Below are 17,180 nucleotides of genomic sequence, written 5' to 3' on the forward strand. Positions count from 1 at the left end.
ATTTACAAATTAGAAAAAGTTCAATTTATCAAGTAAAAAAGCTATTAGTTTTCTTCATCAATCTACAATGCTGGTGATATTTAAAGTAATCATAAAGCAATGTGCATAGACAACAGTATCCAATTAATGGATTCAAGGACATTAATTCCAACTTTTACTTGATTGGAGAAAATAGACTGTAGTGCTTTAAATTGCCTTTTCTTATTTTCATTAAGGAACATATCTTATGATTATTTTTCCTTTAGTTTTTAAGAAGAAAAATGTAGTCTTCATTAGAGTTCTCCCTTTAAATTGGGTTTTCTGCTCATTTTTTGTATCTCCCAAATTATTATAAAACTATGAATTCCTAGTTTCATTTACATCTGAAGCAAGACTTTGTTCAAATGCTGCATGGCACGTATTTACTTTCCTTTTTTTTCTGTAAACTGTCAGTGGCTTTCCACTGCCTTTGGAACAGAGATCGAAACTACTTTATCCCGAAACTTAAAGTCCTTTGTTAGCTGTTTTCTTCTTTTCTTCCTGAATTTACCTTCCACTATTTCCTGGTTTAGCCATTCTCCCGAAGTCAAATTCATTTTCTAAAAGAGTTCAGGAGCAAGCCTAGAGAGAGAAGCTCAACTCAACCTTCTCAATTAAGCATTCCCTAATTCTCACTGTTGCTTTTTTTCCTCTTTCTGTGATGTTTGGAATTTATTTTTCTTGTTTATGTCTGCTTTATAAATTAAATTCTACTAATCTTGTGCAGGACAGGAGTTAAGCTTTGTGACTTTTTACCTTCCCAGTTCCCAACGTAGTATTCCAGAGGGGCTCAGGAACTGGAAGCCCGTGTCATATGAGAGTCTGAAGTAAAACATCTCTCTTGAAACAAATCCTAACATTATTGAAAGGTACAAGTTTGGCAGATGAACATTTTCCCGTTTACCAGTAGAATGAATTAAGAATTATTTTTTATTGTTTTGTATAGTTGCTCACTGTAGCAAAACCTGAATTTTAGACTAATTTCCAGGTAATTAAAAGTTTATCTCCACATAATATTTTTCAGAGCATGTATCAAATGACTACTTTTTAGAATCCTGAAATATATAAATTAAAAGGACTATAGACATTATTTAGATCAAATAAATTATTAATAAGTAAATAAATAATTTAGATCAAAAGGCTAAGAGCAGGTAAGTAATAGAAGGATCATGGCTAAGATTTGTCTCTTTGTTAGAAAAAAGAGACAAATCAAATCATATATATATGATATATATAACCATAAAAAAACCCGCTGAATTGTTCAAATCAAACAAATAAAACATAAGACAAAGGTGGTAAAATGGACCACAATTAAAAATTAATAATTCTTGATTCATCAGCATACATTGTCATAATCTGCTTAGGTATAGAAACAATACAAGTTCTGTCAAATTGTATAGGCCAGCCAAGAAGTGAGTCCTTCTACAGGTGCTATGCATAGACACAGTTTAAATGAACTAAAAGCTAAATATATTTGAAGCAGCAGTCTAAAGTGTAAGTGTGAATTAGTTTTGCCTTTATTTACTATTATAGTTATTTGCTTTGTTTTCTTTTCCTAGATACTTAATCCGACCAGATCCGCTGGCATACCTTCCAAACAGTGAACCCAGTCGAAAAAACAGCATCTGCAATGCCATGGGTCAAGACTCTCGGGAGGAAACTCAGCTTTGATAAAAGGAAAATAAGAGACCTTTTTCCCCTACAAGAATCTTGCTTGCAACAACTCTAACTCTTAGGGGAAGAATGAGTGCTGCTGGCAGGAAAGAATCTCGATCAGAATATATTCAGTTCTCTCATATTAAAAGCAATCTATTCTCTTAGAAGTATAGATTATTTTGAAAGTTAAAGTATTGCTTATTAGTACTCCTCCTATTAATATCTGAAAGACATCAGTGGAATGATTTTAAAAACCTAAATTAAAACAAAAAATTTAAATCGGTTATTTGTTTGACAACAATCCAAACTGTATGAAGGTAATTTTTAAAAGTGTTAAGGTTTTATGAAAGTAAACAAAAAACTCCAACTGTATTTGGTGCATCACAATGGTCATAGAAGTTTGTGGCTCCTCTTAAAAATTAAAGTCATATTATATTCTTTAAACTTGCGTTTTATAAAATTGAGTTCATCATAAATGTCTAGCATCTACACAAAGATTAACCAACAAACTTGTATGGCTGACTTTTGTGTAAGAATCAGTTTGCTTTAGAGTATAAATCTTTAAATCATTTTAACCTTTTTCATTGCCTTTTCATATGGTATCATACTCATTTTAGAATTTGAGATGTTCACAGCATGTTTTATAACATTGAGGAAACCAAAACAAACAAAAAAATATCAAGTACCTGAACTTTTTGCTCACTTAATGTCTGACACACATTGTATGCCAAGAAAAATGTTAAAAATCAAATATTTATTATTCTCCTAAAAGAATGCCTAACTGAGAAAATACTGAAAACACATATGTTGGCTTCAGTTGAAGCCAAGAATTGAAACATTAACTGATATATGCATTATTGGTTTTCATTAGGCTCTTGAGCTTTAACATTTTTATAATTTATATAGCATATTTCATTAGAAAGGTACTTTAAAATTCAAGCAGGCAAAATTATACCTTTTATGGAATAAAAGGACATTTCAAAACATTTAAAGTCCTCTATGCTTTTGTATTGAAATACTCATACACAAAACAATGGTATGTTAAAAATTTTGATTTAATTTTGAAAAACCATCTGTAGGACATAGGTTTTAACACTGTGAGGAAAAAACATGTAGTGAAGATAGGTAGTTTTTGCCATTGAAATGTAATATAAATCATGAAGAATTTTATAGTTATAAATTAAGTATGAATTGATCCTTGGTATTATCTTTTTGGTTTATTCCCCTTCAGAAACAGACTGAGAAGCACAAGAGCATGGTTTACCAGGTGGTTGGAATCTGTTAAGGTATTCCCATGAGAGAGACATCGGTAAATTGAAAAAGATATTTTTCCTCTAATTTTGTATCTTAAAAAAGTTCTGGCCTTGACATTGAATTTTAATTTCATAAAAAATTGGACATGTAAGACTAGAAAGGGATACTTTCTCCCTTCTCCTCACAAAGAAGCAGATAAGTTAGAAAGATAGTAGAAGAATTAAAAAAAAAAAAACAAGTAAAGAAAGCCTAAAACTCCCCAAATAATTCTATAGAAATGAAAATGTAAATCCTAACATGTGAAATTATAGCTGATAGCCATTGTATAATTTGGCTTAGAGAGGATGAAATATGCCTATTTGTTATTGTTGTTTTTTAGAATTTTCCATTATTCTCATTTTAAAATAACAAAAACACCAAGAATTTCCTCTAAAACAGGGAGAGCCTATCTTTAACTTTCTTTAATCAGACAGGGAAGTAGAGAATTCATAACAAGTTACTTAAAATTGGAAGTGGACCTTAAAACAAAGATTGTATGCATATTCATGCATGTACGTTGTAGACATGTGAAATATACTGGACAAACTTATATATTCACCTGTAAATTATTCAAACTAAAGGCAGAATTGAACTTATATGTAATAGATAACAATAACGGGTTTATTAACTTATTTTATATTTGCACATCAGTAATCAAATGTGATATTTCTTTGAGTTGCCATTTCATTACTCCATTACAGTTATTTTTAGGAATAAATGTAAGATTTTATGAATATTCTATTTCCCCACGAGATCTCAAGTTTAGTATTTTTGCATTTTGACCATTTTCAAGACTAGGACTCCAAGCTAGGACATGACTGTATTTCCTACAAAACTAAAAGTTTTGTTTCATAAATTTTACAAGAATTATTTTTGATTATGAACATTAGCCCAAATTTAATAATTGACACAATTCATAACAGCTTGCTATAATATTGATAGTTTATTAGTTTTCTGTTATTTAAAGCATAAAAAATGCTTCTAAAAGCCTTTTAACAAACTGTTGCCTTTTTAAAATACTTGCACACAAAAATAAAACATAAAGTCAATAATAGTCCTTGTAATCTTATGGGAATCGGTTCTGTTTATTGTCTATGTACCTACCATTTTGCTACCAGTTACATTGAATCGCTTAAAGTAAATAATAAAAATTATTTCTGATGGTGAAAACCCTTGGTGCTTTTTGCCAAAACTTCAACTGTTTAACCAATTATGTTCTGAAAATACAAAATTCCTTTTGTCACTTCTATATAAAGCAATACAAACATGAAGAAACACCAACATAAACATGAAGGCCATCTCATTGGAAAAGATAACCATAAAAAAACCCGCTGAATCACTTCTTAATATAATAGTTTCTGAATAACTATGTGGTAGGAAAAAGGAGGGAGGAAGGAAGGGTCAGGGAGGATGGAGGTAGAGAAGTGAACAAAGAGAAGGGAGGGAAAAGCAGAAAAGAAAAGGAAGGTGGAAAAGAATGAGTGTAGGTGCTAGAAGAGAAATATTATTTTATGAACCAGAGAATACTGTCCCAATACACTAATTTAGAGACTAAAAAAGCACTGGTTAGAGGGAAAACAAAATTTAAATGCAAAGATAGACCTTGGGCTCCAGGAAAATGAAGCCCATTCCTCCTAAGTACAGATACAAACTCTAGATATCATTTATCAAACAAGCATCAGAAGACTGAAAAGTGAAAAGAAGGAAGACAGACCAGGGAACCGGGCCTTTCAGAGCGGCATGGTGGAGAGATCCCTGGGGATTTTTGTTGCCTCCTATGTAGCCTGCTCTGCGTATTGGGAAATACCCAGGAGCATGGATGAAAAATCCTGGAAGTAACCTGCTCTCTCCGTGCAAGGGACTGACTCCTGCACCGGGTGCAGCTTCCAGACTTCTGATGCGCCTGCCCTTCTCCAGTCCACCTCCCCAGGGGCCAAAAGCCACCCTCAGCAGCCCCTCAGATGCTGTTTTCCTTGAGTGCCTCCAGTGAGACATTCCCCATGAGCGACTCTTCTTGAAATTTCCAGCAGGTTCTACCAATGCAAGTACCACAGTGACTTCTGTAATTCTGTGAGCCACAGCTGTGCCACCTCTAATAGTCTTGATATCAGTCATGGGGTCTCTTTGTGGGGCACTCTGCCTCAACTCTGATGAAGACTCATGCTCCTTATGGTGGCTGTTGCCATATTGTTTTCAAGTTCTCTTTACTTAATACTGATCCATCTGTCCTTGCTCCAAAGCTAATAGTTCTCTACATTAAGCTTTGTCTGTCTGAATCACTGTGTGGTTTCTTTCTCTAGATTGAATCCTGGCTGAGACACGATGTACAAATCAGCCGTTCTTCAATTTGATTAAGTCTGCGATAATGATGATATCAAATTTCAAGGACTGCAACATATAAGGACAAATTTGGGGAGAATTCAACAAATTAAGTAGCATCTGCTGCGAAACTTTTAAGACTGACCATGCTTGGGGTGCCTGGGGGGCTCAGGCAGTTAAGCATCTGCCTTGGGCTCAGATCATGATCCCAGGGACCAGGGATGGAGCTGCAGGTGGGTTCAAGCCCTCAGGTGGGCTTCCTGCTCAGTGGGGAGTCTGCTTCTCCCTCCCTCTGTCCCTCTCCCCACTCATGCTCTCTGTCTCTAATAAATAAATAAAATATTTTTAAAAAATTAAGACTTCATCTTGTGAAGTAGTAGACCATTTTATTTCATTTTGCTCTTCTCTGTTTGTTGTTGTTGTTGTTGTTTTTAGTAGGATTGCTTTCCAGGCTAATTTATTTGGAGGGACATGTCAGCTTTAATTATTGTGTATCAATGTAATATACCAGTGGTCCTAAAAATATAGTTATTCGGTTTATAATTAAAGTCTGTTTTCTATCTTACCACACAATAGAATTATTTTATATCTAAAAATGTTTCAATAGAAACAAAATAATGATCTGTTGTCCTAAGTATAAATATAACAGAGATCTTTAATGAACTGTATTATAATTTAGTCTCATTTTGAAGAAATTTATAGTTCTACACGGAGATTCATATTTTCCCTGTTTTTACTGCATACAAAATACATTTCATCTCATGTGATACCAGGCTAGATAGCTTTGCGTTTGAAAATTAAATACAACTCTGAAAGGAAACATTCCTAAATTTATGGACTATCATTCCCTAGATCTGTATATTATTAATATTCATATAGAATAAGAAAGCTTGAGATGGTCTTGGAACAGGAGCATTTATTTGCTTCTCTGAAAACTCTCAACTTTCAAAAGACAGAGCTATGAGATGTTATTACTAGACCTGAGGGAAGTACTGAAGTTGAGGTTTGTAAATACAGTGCTTAGTCGTACAGGGCACAAAAAAATGATATAAGCTAAAGGAATCATTTTTAACTTGTAAGTACTCTTTAATACTGATGATTGCCATATGTCAAAAATTATGCCAATATGCATCAAATGTATTGTATTCTAAATTTGAATGGAGACCATAGAATGAAATCCACAAAAGAAATCTGTCAATCTATCAATTTTAGTCCATTTAGGTTGCAAGGACAAAAATACTGTAGACTGGGTGGCTTAACAAACATTTCTTCTTCACCGTACTGGAGGCTGAGAAGTCTAAGATCAAGACATCAGCAGATTCAATGTTTGGTGAGGACCTGCTTCCTGGTTTATAGATGGCTCTCTTCTTGGATCCCCACATGGCAGAAAGTAGAGGGAAGCAAACTCTCTTGGGACTTTTATCAGGGCCCGAGTCCTATTTATGAGAATTCTGCCCTTGTGATCTCATCAAATCTTAATTTCCTCCTAAGGACTGCAGCCCTTAATGTCATCACATTGGAGGCTAGGGCTTCAGCATATGAATTTGTAGGATGGGGGGGATATAAACATTAAGTCTAGAACATTCCATCCCTGTCCCCATCCCCTAGATTCATGTGTTTTTTTTTTTACTGCAAAATATATTCATTGCACCCCAACAGTTCCAAAACTCTCAACTTGTTTCAGCATCCACTCTATAGTCTAAAGTCCAAAATCTCGTCTAAATACTATCTAAGTTATATAAGGATGAAACCCAACATATAATTTATTCACTTACTGTATTAGTCTGCTTGGGCTGTTTTAATAAAATACAATAGACTGGGGCCTTTAAACAACAGAGATTTATTTCTCATGGTTCTGAAGGCTTGGAGGTCCAAGACCAAGGCAGATTTGTTTGGCATTTGGTGAGAACCCACTGCCTGGTTTGCAGGCAGCTGTCTTCTTGGTGAATGCTCACAGGGCAGAGAGTAGAGAGAAGCAAGCGCTCTGAAACTCTAAGGGCATTAATCCCATTCTTGGGGCTTCACCTTCATGACTTCATCTAACTCTAATTATCTCCCAAAGGCACCTAATATCATCACACTGGAGGATATGATTTCAAAATGCAGATTTGAGGGAGACACAGTTAGCCTATAATGGTCATAGGATCGCACAAGGGAACTGGCATTTCGTGATACATATTTGGCAGGACACGTTTGGCTATACTGCAGTAATGCATAAACACCATAACCTCACGGCTTAATATAATAAAAGATTATTTTAATCTAGAATAATATTCAATGAAGAAGGTGACCTTAAGTTTTAGGTTAAAGATTTTATAAATGTATATTTCCTGGAAAAATTAAAATGTCCAGATCATTAAAGCAACATAAATATAACAGAAATGGTATTACCTTAACTAAAAATTCAAACTTGGACAGAAAAAGTTGAGAAAACAGTAATAATCTTGAAAAATACTTTAATTTTAGATATTTTGCACCAACTAAGCTACAAATGATTTGATTTTGAAAATGGAATATCTTATGATCACTTTTTAATGAAAACTAATTGATTTTTAATGTTTTTGGCAAAAAATACATGCTGTGAAATGACTATGAAATGACTGAAATTTCCACTGGAAAACATGTTGCTAAAAATAATTAAGTAGCTGTGCTTGATTTATTATCTCTAACTAAAGGAGTAAAGTTCTTTATTTTGAATTACTCACATTCTCCATCTTAGTGTGGGCAATCCTCATTTCTCACTTTAGTGAAATTAAGATTTATCCTTTACTAGGAAACAAGTCGCAATCCAATTTGAAGCAAGAGGGAGAGTAATCAGTTACCTCTGAATCATTGTTATAATGGGAAAAGCCTAAATGAGCAGGAGAGAAGATGGTTCTTTGATCACTTTGAAATGTAAATATTCCAGGGCACCTATTTTTGAAACAAGAAATCTGTTAAAACTTTTTTTTTAACCTATTTACTAATATGCTTATGATATTTATCTGATAGTTCTAAAATCACTTTATAAAATCATTAAATCACTTTATAATCACTTTATAATCATTAAATAAAATGATTTCCTTACGTCCTTTTGGGGTATTGATATCCATGTACTGCAAGTAACAAACCATTAAAAGTTTATTATTAAGAATCTGTTAAGAGCAAAAGCTTAGTATTTCAAAATAGCTTCTGTACTATTTGTAAAGTCTTTCTTAAAGAGCCACTATTACAAGATATTGATAAGATCCGCTTGCCTTATAATTATTTGGTCTCAGAGCAATTTTTCAATATTAAAAGCATCAAACTTCCCTTGCATCTTTCACTATTCCTTAACATTTTCCTTTTGTTTTCCTCTTTATATAAAATAGCCACCAAAGCAATTACAAAACTCATATAACATCGACATAACTTAGTGAAGAAATTTAACGTCTTTTTGTATGACAGATAGAAGACGATTTTCATCTGAGTACGAATTACAATTGTTTCTTTGTAACTCTTCCAATATCATCACAGAATAAACCGCAGGATGCAGAAGATGATCAAGGGTAAGTCATTTGTTTTATGTCTATGATATTGACCACTCTGCAGACTTAACTGTGTGTCATAATTGCCACATCTTGTATCCAGCTATGGTTCACTGTATCTGCTTTCACAGACATAGCTCTCTTGCCCCAGGGCATGCAGAAACAGATTGCTGGGGCGTTCTGACCTCCTAAAAAGGTGGTTTGTCACCAGCATCAACTCCCTGATCTTGTTAACATGGCTGTATCTGTGTCCATTTCTTACCAGTCTGATGCAAAGGGAGGATTGCTTAAAGTCTCAGAAGGCTCTGCTGAAGGGAGTAAATGTTAAGTTCGCTGTTGGAGGCAGTGCTCATTCCCACTGGCTCTGTCAGAGGCTCCAAGGAGCAGGAAACTACTGACCTTGGTAGCTGAGTGATGAAATTGGGAATGATTTTTTGTAGGAGAAAATTGCTATAGATTTAGACATCTTAAAATTATTATGTAGTAATTGTATGTTGTTACGAACTGAAAAATGATCCACATGAAGACTTTAGAAGTGCAGAAATAAATCTCTGTTGAAAATATATATAGCTACATGACCGTTGTTTATTACACCCATCAGACTGCCATTAGCTCACAGGGTACAAACACTAGGCTACTCTTTGATAGTAGAACAAAAAAGAGATCCTTGAAGGCTCAACGGCAAACCTGAGGCCATCTTTGATTTTCCTCTTTTCCTTCTTTACTCCTTCCCATCAGTTAATTTCTGAGTTCTGTTACTTCTTCCTCTTGAACAGCTCTCACATTCTATATCCTTGCCAATGGTTTCTCACACCAGTGCTCAGACACTCGCCTTTACCTGGGCTATTCTAGGGAATGTGCCAAATTATGCTCAGAAAGATTCTTCAAAAACTTAAATTGATTATTAGTTAAAATCATCCAGAGGCTTCTCATTAGTCTTAGAAAAGAGACCTAAACTAGCAGGCCGAATAGGTCTGATCTGGCCCATGCCTCTACCTCTTTCTTCTCACTTCTCGTTCACCATGTTTCGGTTTTTCAAACATGCTACATGCATTTTCTCTAGAGAAGATACAAATTCGTTTCTTCTGCCTCGGATCATATTCCTCCTACCTTTGGCTATCTAATTCCTACTCATTCCATCTAACCATTCAATTATAAAAAAATATTTGTTGAGTTATATCTTTGAAGTAAATCATAAAAAGTACTTCTTCAAATAAGGTCTCACAATATCATTGCTAATAGTTAATGATAAACTAGTGAACATTCCCTTTGTTCACTCTCCTTGTATCCGTACTTCTTCATGCCTCTTGCCTCCATTTGTATTTATGATATTATTAGTAGTATTACCATCCAGTATTGATCCTTAGGGAGGAAGCCCAATCCTAAAATATGTTTGCAAAAAATAAAATAAAATAAAATAAATAAAATAAAATCTGGTTGCAAAAATCCCTCTGAGATAGAGAATGTACCTTTTGCTTAAGAATATGCTGTTGAGCATGTTTGTCTAAAAGAGAAGCTTCTATGGAAACAAAAAGAATGATCTAGAAGTAGACAATGTCAGGTGGCAGGTGAACTGGACCTCACCTTTATTCAAAGGACTGCTGATTCTATCATCGTCCTCAGTTATGAAAGTGGAGTCAATGTTGAAGACTCTTATGGGTTACTTGACTCAGGTTCTACAAATCAAATAGAACTTTGGTGGTTTGCCTACCAGTGTCATTCCCAGGAACTCAGGATTCGCTTCATCACTGCCAGTGAGATTGCTTCAGAAATCAGTTCATAACATGAGAGCAGCTTCATCGGAAGATAACACAGTAATGTGACTTGAAGGGTTTGGAGCTGATTCTTACTTAGTCTTGCCACCTTGGAATTCCTCCTTTCCCTGCTGAGGTCACTGAGTTTGCAGTTCTTCTCAACCACATTCTAGGTAAAAAGAGAAGTCTAATAAAGGATGATAAGATTTAGATATTAAAGGCTCTCCTTGTGTGTTATAACTTTAGATCAGTGATTCTCATCCTTGTTGCAAGTTAGAATTAGTTGAGGAACATTTAAAAAAAATATCAGTGCTCAAAGTCCTTTCCAAATGAATTAAATCAAGATCTGTGAGGGTAGAATCTAGGCTTTGTAGATGTTTTAAAGATCTTTAAGCCATTCTTATGGTTAGCCAGCATTATTATTATTTTTGTTTGTTTGTTTCTTAAATAAATATTTCAGCTGCTACTGTCTCTGAAAATTAATTTTTGTTTTTGGGAAACAGATGTTCACTGGTATGTGTTTTATTCTATGTGCCTGCTCAGAAATTAGCCAGATACCACAACTAATCTCATGTGTCCTTTATTTTTGTTTATCTCTGTCACCACAGGAAACCCCAGGCCAACCCTTCATTTGTACACTGTAATCCACATCTGACTCTGAATATTAGTACTGATTTCCCATCACCCTCAACTTTTGAAACCATTTGACTGTGTTTTAAAATAGAGTCACTTTAGACATAACTCAGGTCCTCTCACAGTTGAATACGAACTGTCTTACAAGAAGAATGCTGTACTTGAAATCTTATAGACTTGTGTGGAGGCTTTAGTATTGCCAAAAAGGTCTGGAAAACAAACAATGAAATCATGGAATTAATAATTAGGCTTTTACCTCTGTACATAGGTTGCAGGTTATTGCTATAGAAATAGTCTTGGCTTAATTTGGGCTCTCTTGGTTACTGGACTAGAAACAAACTATAACCTGTGATCTTAGTTGTTCTCAGTATTTATCTCTGTTATCCTGCTCAAATGTGTGATCTCCAAAATTTTTTAGTGCAACTGTGCAGTTGCTGTTCCATAAAATGATCCAATAAATGTACTCAAAAAAAGAGGAAGAAGAAGGAAGAAGGAAGAGGAGGAGGAGGGGGAGGAGGAGGAAAACAACAACAACAAAGGGAAAGAGAGAAAAGAAAAAAAAATCTGACATGACCCTTAGAAATGGAGCAATTGTCATCAGAAACTCTATACTTGATGGTGATGTGTTAAACACCAATGCAGATCTGGACTGATCATGTCTCCAGATGATAATAGTTCATCCTCCCTAAAGAATAACCAAAGAAGAGATTGAGAACTGAAACCAACTTGTTTTTCCATTCCTGGGCTAAGAAATTCTGGCTCCAAGATAGTTTCCCATCTCTGTGCTAAACAACTCCAGCACATAGCATGCTTTCCTTTTTGTGTGTTGAAAAACATTGGCCTTAGGCAAAAATTATTAGATTTTTGCTCCAGAAAGTGTTTGTTTCTTGAAGTTAAGATTATGAACCAAGAAAACAAGGATCATAATTAGCTGTCTACTCATCATGACTCACTTTAGGATTCTTTCTGTGTCCAACAATGCAAGTTTCATGTCATGAACTTTACAGAATCCCAGTCTGTTCCCTGCCTTGAAAAACTACTTTATAGCATCCAGCCCAGGCCTTAAAACTTGACTTTCTCCTTCTGAGACACTACTCAAGTTCTGGCAAAACAGTATTCTCCTTTATTATAGTCAATGTGACATATAAGTTTGCTTATTAAACATCAACATTAGCTTTTCCGATGGATATTTTGGAAAGTCAAAAACTGATAGAACACACAACATTTTTCTTCTTTATCACCTGGTATATATTAGTTATACTACTTAAAAGTATTCTTTTGGTTCTTTAGTATAACTTTAAGTAACATATAAAAAGTTTCACTCTTAATATACCAAATTCAATGTCTTTTGAATCCCCATTAATAAAGATTGAAGATTCTTCATTGATAAAAACAGAAATAAATGCATATATATATTTTCCCATTTACTCTATCTCTTTTTAAAAAGTTTTACTTTGAAATTTGTCACCATTTATAGCATTTATCTTCCTGCAGCTGCTTAATCTCCTCTGGAAATAAATCCTTATCACCAGTGAGCAAAATCTCTTTACCATGGTTTTTCTGATCAGCACTTGATTTATCTATATAGATATATATTTTACCCTCTCTGCCCACATCTTTTAGTGGGTCTCACTGGTATACTCTTACACGTGAGAACGTCTGCTATTGCTTTAGATTTGAATGACAACTTTGTGGATTTTATAATAAACATTCTTGCATTGCTTTTTATTTTCCTCTGGACTGTGTGGAGATTTCTTTATGGCATTCTGGCATTAGATGTGTCAATGGAAAATATCTGGAAGCCTGGGGCCACCCTGATAAGATTGTTAATCTTTATTTGCAAGGGGCATGATATTTCTGCTAGGATATTTGAAAAAAAAAAATCCTTTATCTTTGAAGTTCAGTAAATTCATTAGCATATGTCTGGGTATTTATTTTCTGTGTCAATTTCTTTTTCTTTTTTTTTTTTTAACAAAACACTGTAAGCTCTTTCAATTGACCTATTTGTTTTTCTTTTGAGAATACCTTCTATTACATAATGGATACTTCTTCCTCTTCTATTTTTATAATTTTTATTCTGTTCTCTTCTTTTAAGGAATGAAATTATTCTTAAGCATCTTTTCTGTCATGTATTCTACTTTTTTTCTCTCTCTTATAAGTTTAATTTCTTTACAGTGTTCCTCTGCAGTCAATATGATTTTTGTAGTCATTCTTCTAGGTAACTAATTTAGTCTTTAATTTTGTCTCTATTTTTCTCTCTTTTTCACAATTGTTATTTGTAATTTCTTTCAGTTCTCAATTAATTTCCTTCTGTTGTGGTCTCATTTTTCATCTGATGCTTTTAGAAACTCATTTTTTAAAGAAATCTCATCTCATAGAACCATGTTCTTTCTTATGATGAGCCCTTTCAGATAAATCTTTTTTCTTCTCTTTCGTTTCCTTTGAGATTATTTGACTATCTTTTGCAGAATATTCAGATCCTCTCTCCCACCTTTTTTTTTAAATTAAAATATACTTGACATGTAACATTGCATAAACTTAAGGTGTCTAATATATTGATGTGATACATTTACATATTGCAATACTATTGCCGTTGTAGCATTAGATAGTTAACACCTCTATCATACCACATAATGATTTTTTGTCATGTGAATAATTAGTCTTTCAGCAAATTTGATGTTTATAAGACAGTATTGTTGTCTATAAATACTACCTTCTTTTTTCTTATTCATGGTCATTAGCCCCCACACACGAGTCTTTTTAGTTATTCCTTCTGCACATTCTCCTTTCACTTTTATATCATCTTCTTTGTCCTCAGTTTATGTCTTCTATTTCTTTTCCCATTCATTTTATGTTTGCACAGTGGCCATTCCATTTATTTTCATGCTCATACTTAATGTGGGCAACTTTTTGGAACTTTCTGTTTTGAAATAGTAGGTGAATTCTTTGTGCCTCTTTGCCCATCTAAACCATGATTGATTTATACTTATATTAATGTTTATGGACTGTTATTATTCATGGATTCTGAAGATATGGGAAGAACAGGAAGTTAACTGAGTGCTTATGTAGTCTTGTTTGCTGTGCTTAGGTTCTGTCCTCTTTCACCAGAAAGCAAAAAAAAAAAAAAATAATAATAATAATAATAAAAGCTTTCTCTAAGGTATCTACCCAGGTTTACTCTGCCACCTTAACTCTACCCTTTTCCCATGCAACTGAAAAAGTCTCTTGGATGGAAAATCCAATTATCAACTATGTCAACTACCACTGATAAGTTACATATGATGAGGACCAAGATATGATTATTGGATTTAGCTCTGTGGAAGTTCCTGGTGACCTTGACAGAGAAATTTTGGTGCATACTCTGGAAACACTTGTTTTCCTAGATTCAAGGACAAATGAAAATGTTCTAGGGGCACCTGGGTGGCTCAGTTGGTTAAGCATCTACCTTTGGCTTAGGTCATGACCCCAGGGTCCTGGGATCAAGCCCCACATCAGGCTGCCTGCTCAACAGGGAGCCTGCTTCTTCCTCTCCCACTCCCCCTGCTTGCCTGCTTGGATACCCTCTCTCTGTCAAATAAATCTTAAAAAAAAAAAAAAAAGAAGGAAAAAAAAAAGAATGTTCTAGTTTGCTTTACCTCTGTGACTGTGATTCTCTCCATAGAGCTGCTCACATTGTGGCAACCACTAGAGTGAATGATCCAACAGAGAGATGACAATAGAACAACGACTTGTCCTTTATCTTTTACTTTTAGAATCACATACCATCACTCCAGATTGTTCAAACTGTTGGAAGATGAATCCTTACTCTAGCCCATGCACAAGGAAAATGGAACCTTCTCTAGTGTCTTTTCTTATAAGGTCTCTAATCCCATAATGAGAACACACCCACATGGTTTCCTCTATTTCTAATTTATTTCCTCAAGGTCCCATCTCAAACACCATCACACTGGGGATTAGGGATCTGACATACGAATTTTGAGGGACAGAAACATTCAGCACATAATAACTGCCATCTCTGTACTTTTTCAAAATTTACTGTATCTTTTTTCATGTTTGGCTATCAGAGCTATCCACATGACTGTTCACATCATAGCTATCAATGGTATTACAAGGCATGGACTAGGGTAAGTTATTTGCACTGAGTACAATTTTAGGGAAAAATGTGCCTTTTCATCAATGTCAAAACACTATAAGTTCACATGACAGCTGTTAAGGTCTAAGATGCAAAAACATTAGAAGAATATAGTGTTCAGATTTTTCATTGCTAAGATCTTTGGAATTCTTATCATAAGAAAAATAACTATATATGGTGATGGGTGTTATAAATTTATTGTGGGAATCACGTCTTAATGTACGCACACACTCCTTATGTTGTATATCTGAAACAAAAATAATGTTATATGTTAATTACATCTTAGTAAATTTTTTAAAGTCAGATTTTTTTAATATAAAATTGTGAACTTGAATGATGAGATGAGACTTGAAGAGATGGGAGTCAAGATCTTATGCCCTTTCCTAGAATGCCTTCAGCTGTTAACTACTATAAACATGTACAACCCATCAAGATTGAATTTCATACTTACATTGCATCCACAGTCCAACTAAAGGTATGTCTTGTTCTTCCAAATGGTCCTCCAGTGGCTCCAACAAGCTCTTGTTGTTTTTTTTTCCCTCATTAACAAGCACCGAAAGACCATTTCCCCTAAATTTAAAATATGACAGTTCTTCAGTATTGTATTTTGAAGAGCAAGACATACCTTTAGTTGTGGTGTGGATGCAATATAGGTATGAAATTAGATCTTGATGGGTTGTACATGTTTATACTAATTAACAACTGAGGCATTCTAAAAACAGTCCAACATTTATACAAGCTATTATAAATTTTTTATTTAACTTGTATATTGGTACAGTGTTCTCTATAAATTCCTAATTCCAGTAACTATCATTTGGTGCATAAAGCTTTTTGCACATCAGCTGTGGACAGATTGTCAACCCATCCCCTGACCCTCCTGTTAAAACATCTGAATGATTGCTTAATTACTCACTGACTCTCACCTTATCATTATGGAAATCTTTTGTCTTGTAGACAGACAACAATTTTTCAGTTTTTATTTCTTTAAAATTATTACTTTCCATAATTTTGTCTTATGAATAAAAGATATGTTGTTCTTATTTTATTTCATAATTATTATTGTCTAGTTAAATAATTCTAGAGAAAAAATAGTTCATTTTGTTAATTACCTAAGACTTAATAATTAGCTAATTCATGGTTTTTAATCAAAATTGATAACATGCATTAGAAATAAAGAATATTTTATTAATATTACTAAATGAAATTCATTAACTTCAGGAAAGTGCTTTTGGCTCTAGAAAGATACTTTTTACAGTTGTATATACAGTAGCATATACTTCATAGTTTATGAATGTTTGTGCTTTATTTTATTAATTAAATTTATATTAAATAACATGATTCTTCTTGTATACATAATTTTGATATGATTTTTTAAAAAGTATTTTTAAGAACACAGGTGACACTTTTGAAACTATTTTTGAAGCTATTTCTGAAGCAATGAGAAATACATTCTTCTTAAGTATTTAATATTTAACCATATTTTCCTCTCACATATAGTTTGTCTTGTTAATTGTCAAACCTTTTAATTTAAATATGGAAAGTCATCAGATTTGCAAGGCAGGCATAATGTTCCTTCCCAAAATTCTGTTACAAGTTAAACAACTAGTATGAATTATTCAAATTGGATTTGTATGCCCTATGACTCTTTGTTCTCTCAGTCCATGTGATTTAGCTGGAAGTTTTTAAATAAAGGAATGGTACAAAGCAAACTCTGATAGCAACTTACCACAAATAAATCATTTTATGCAAGAAAAGAATGGAACACTTTAAAGCATTTATAAATTAAAAATAGGTAACATATAGAGATCTTTCTTAAGCTTTGATAGAAAAAGCATAAAAGCTTAAAAAGTTAAAAGTTAAAGTTAAAAC

At 33.8% G+C, this 17,180-nt stretch overlaps 1 protein-coding gene across 5 annotated transcripts in view; it reads left to right on the forward strand.

Annotated features, from left to right (window-relative positions):
- The window catches only part of KCNT2 (potassium sodium-activated channel subfamily T member 2), a 344,381-nt gene extending 341,218 nt beyond the window's left edge, over positions 1-3,163 (forward strand). For all 5 annotated transcript variants that reach the window (XM_032872884.1, XM_032872885.1, XM_032872886.1 and 2 more), the window contains one exon: positions 1,578-3,163. In XM_032872884.1, coding sequence (XP_032728775.1) covers positions 1,578-1,689 — 112 coding nt within the window. In that variant the 3' untranslated portion in view covers positions 1,690-3,163. The remainder of the gene's footprint in view (positions 1-1,577) is intronic.
- Positions 3,164-17,180: the final 14,017 nt, after the last annotated feature.

This window comes from Lontra canadensis, unplaced genomic scaffold (assembly GCF_010015895.1).
Source record: "Lontra canadensis isolate GAN:19392208 unplaced genomic scaffold, GSC_riverotter_1.0 scaffold46, whole genome shotgun sequence".
In the NCBI taxonomy this organism is placed as follows: Eukaryota; Metazoa; Chordata; class Mammalia; order Carnivora; family Mustelidae; genus Lontra; species Lontra canadensis.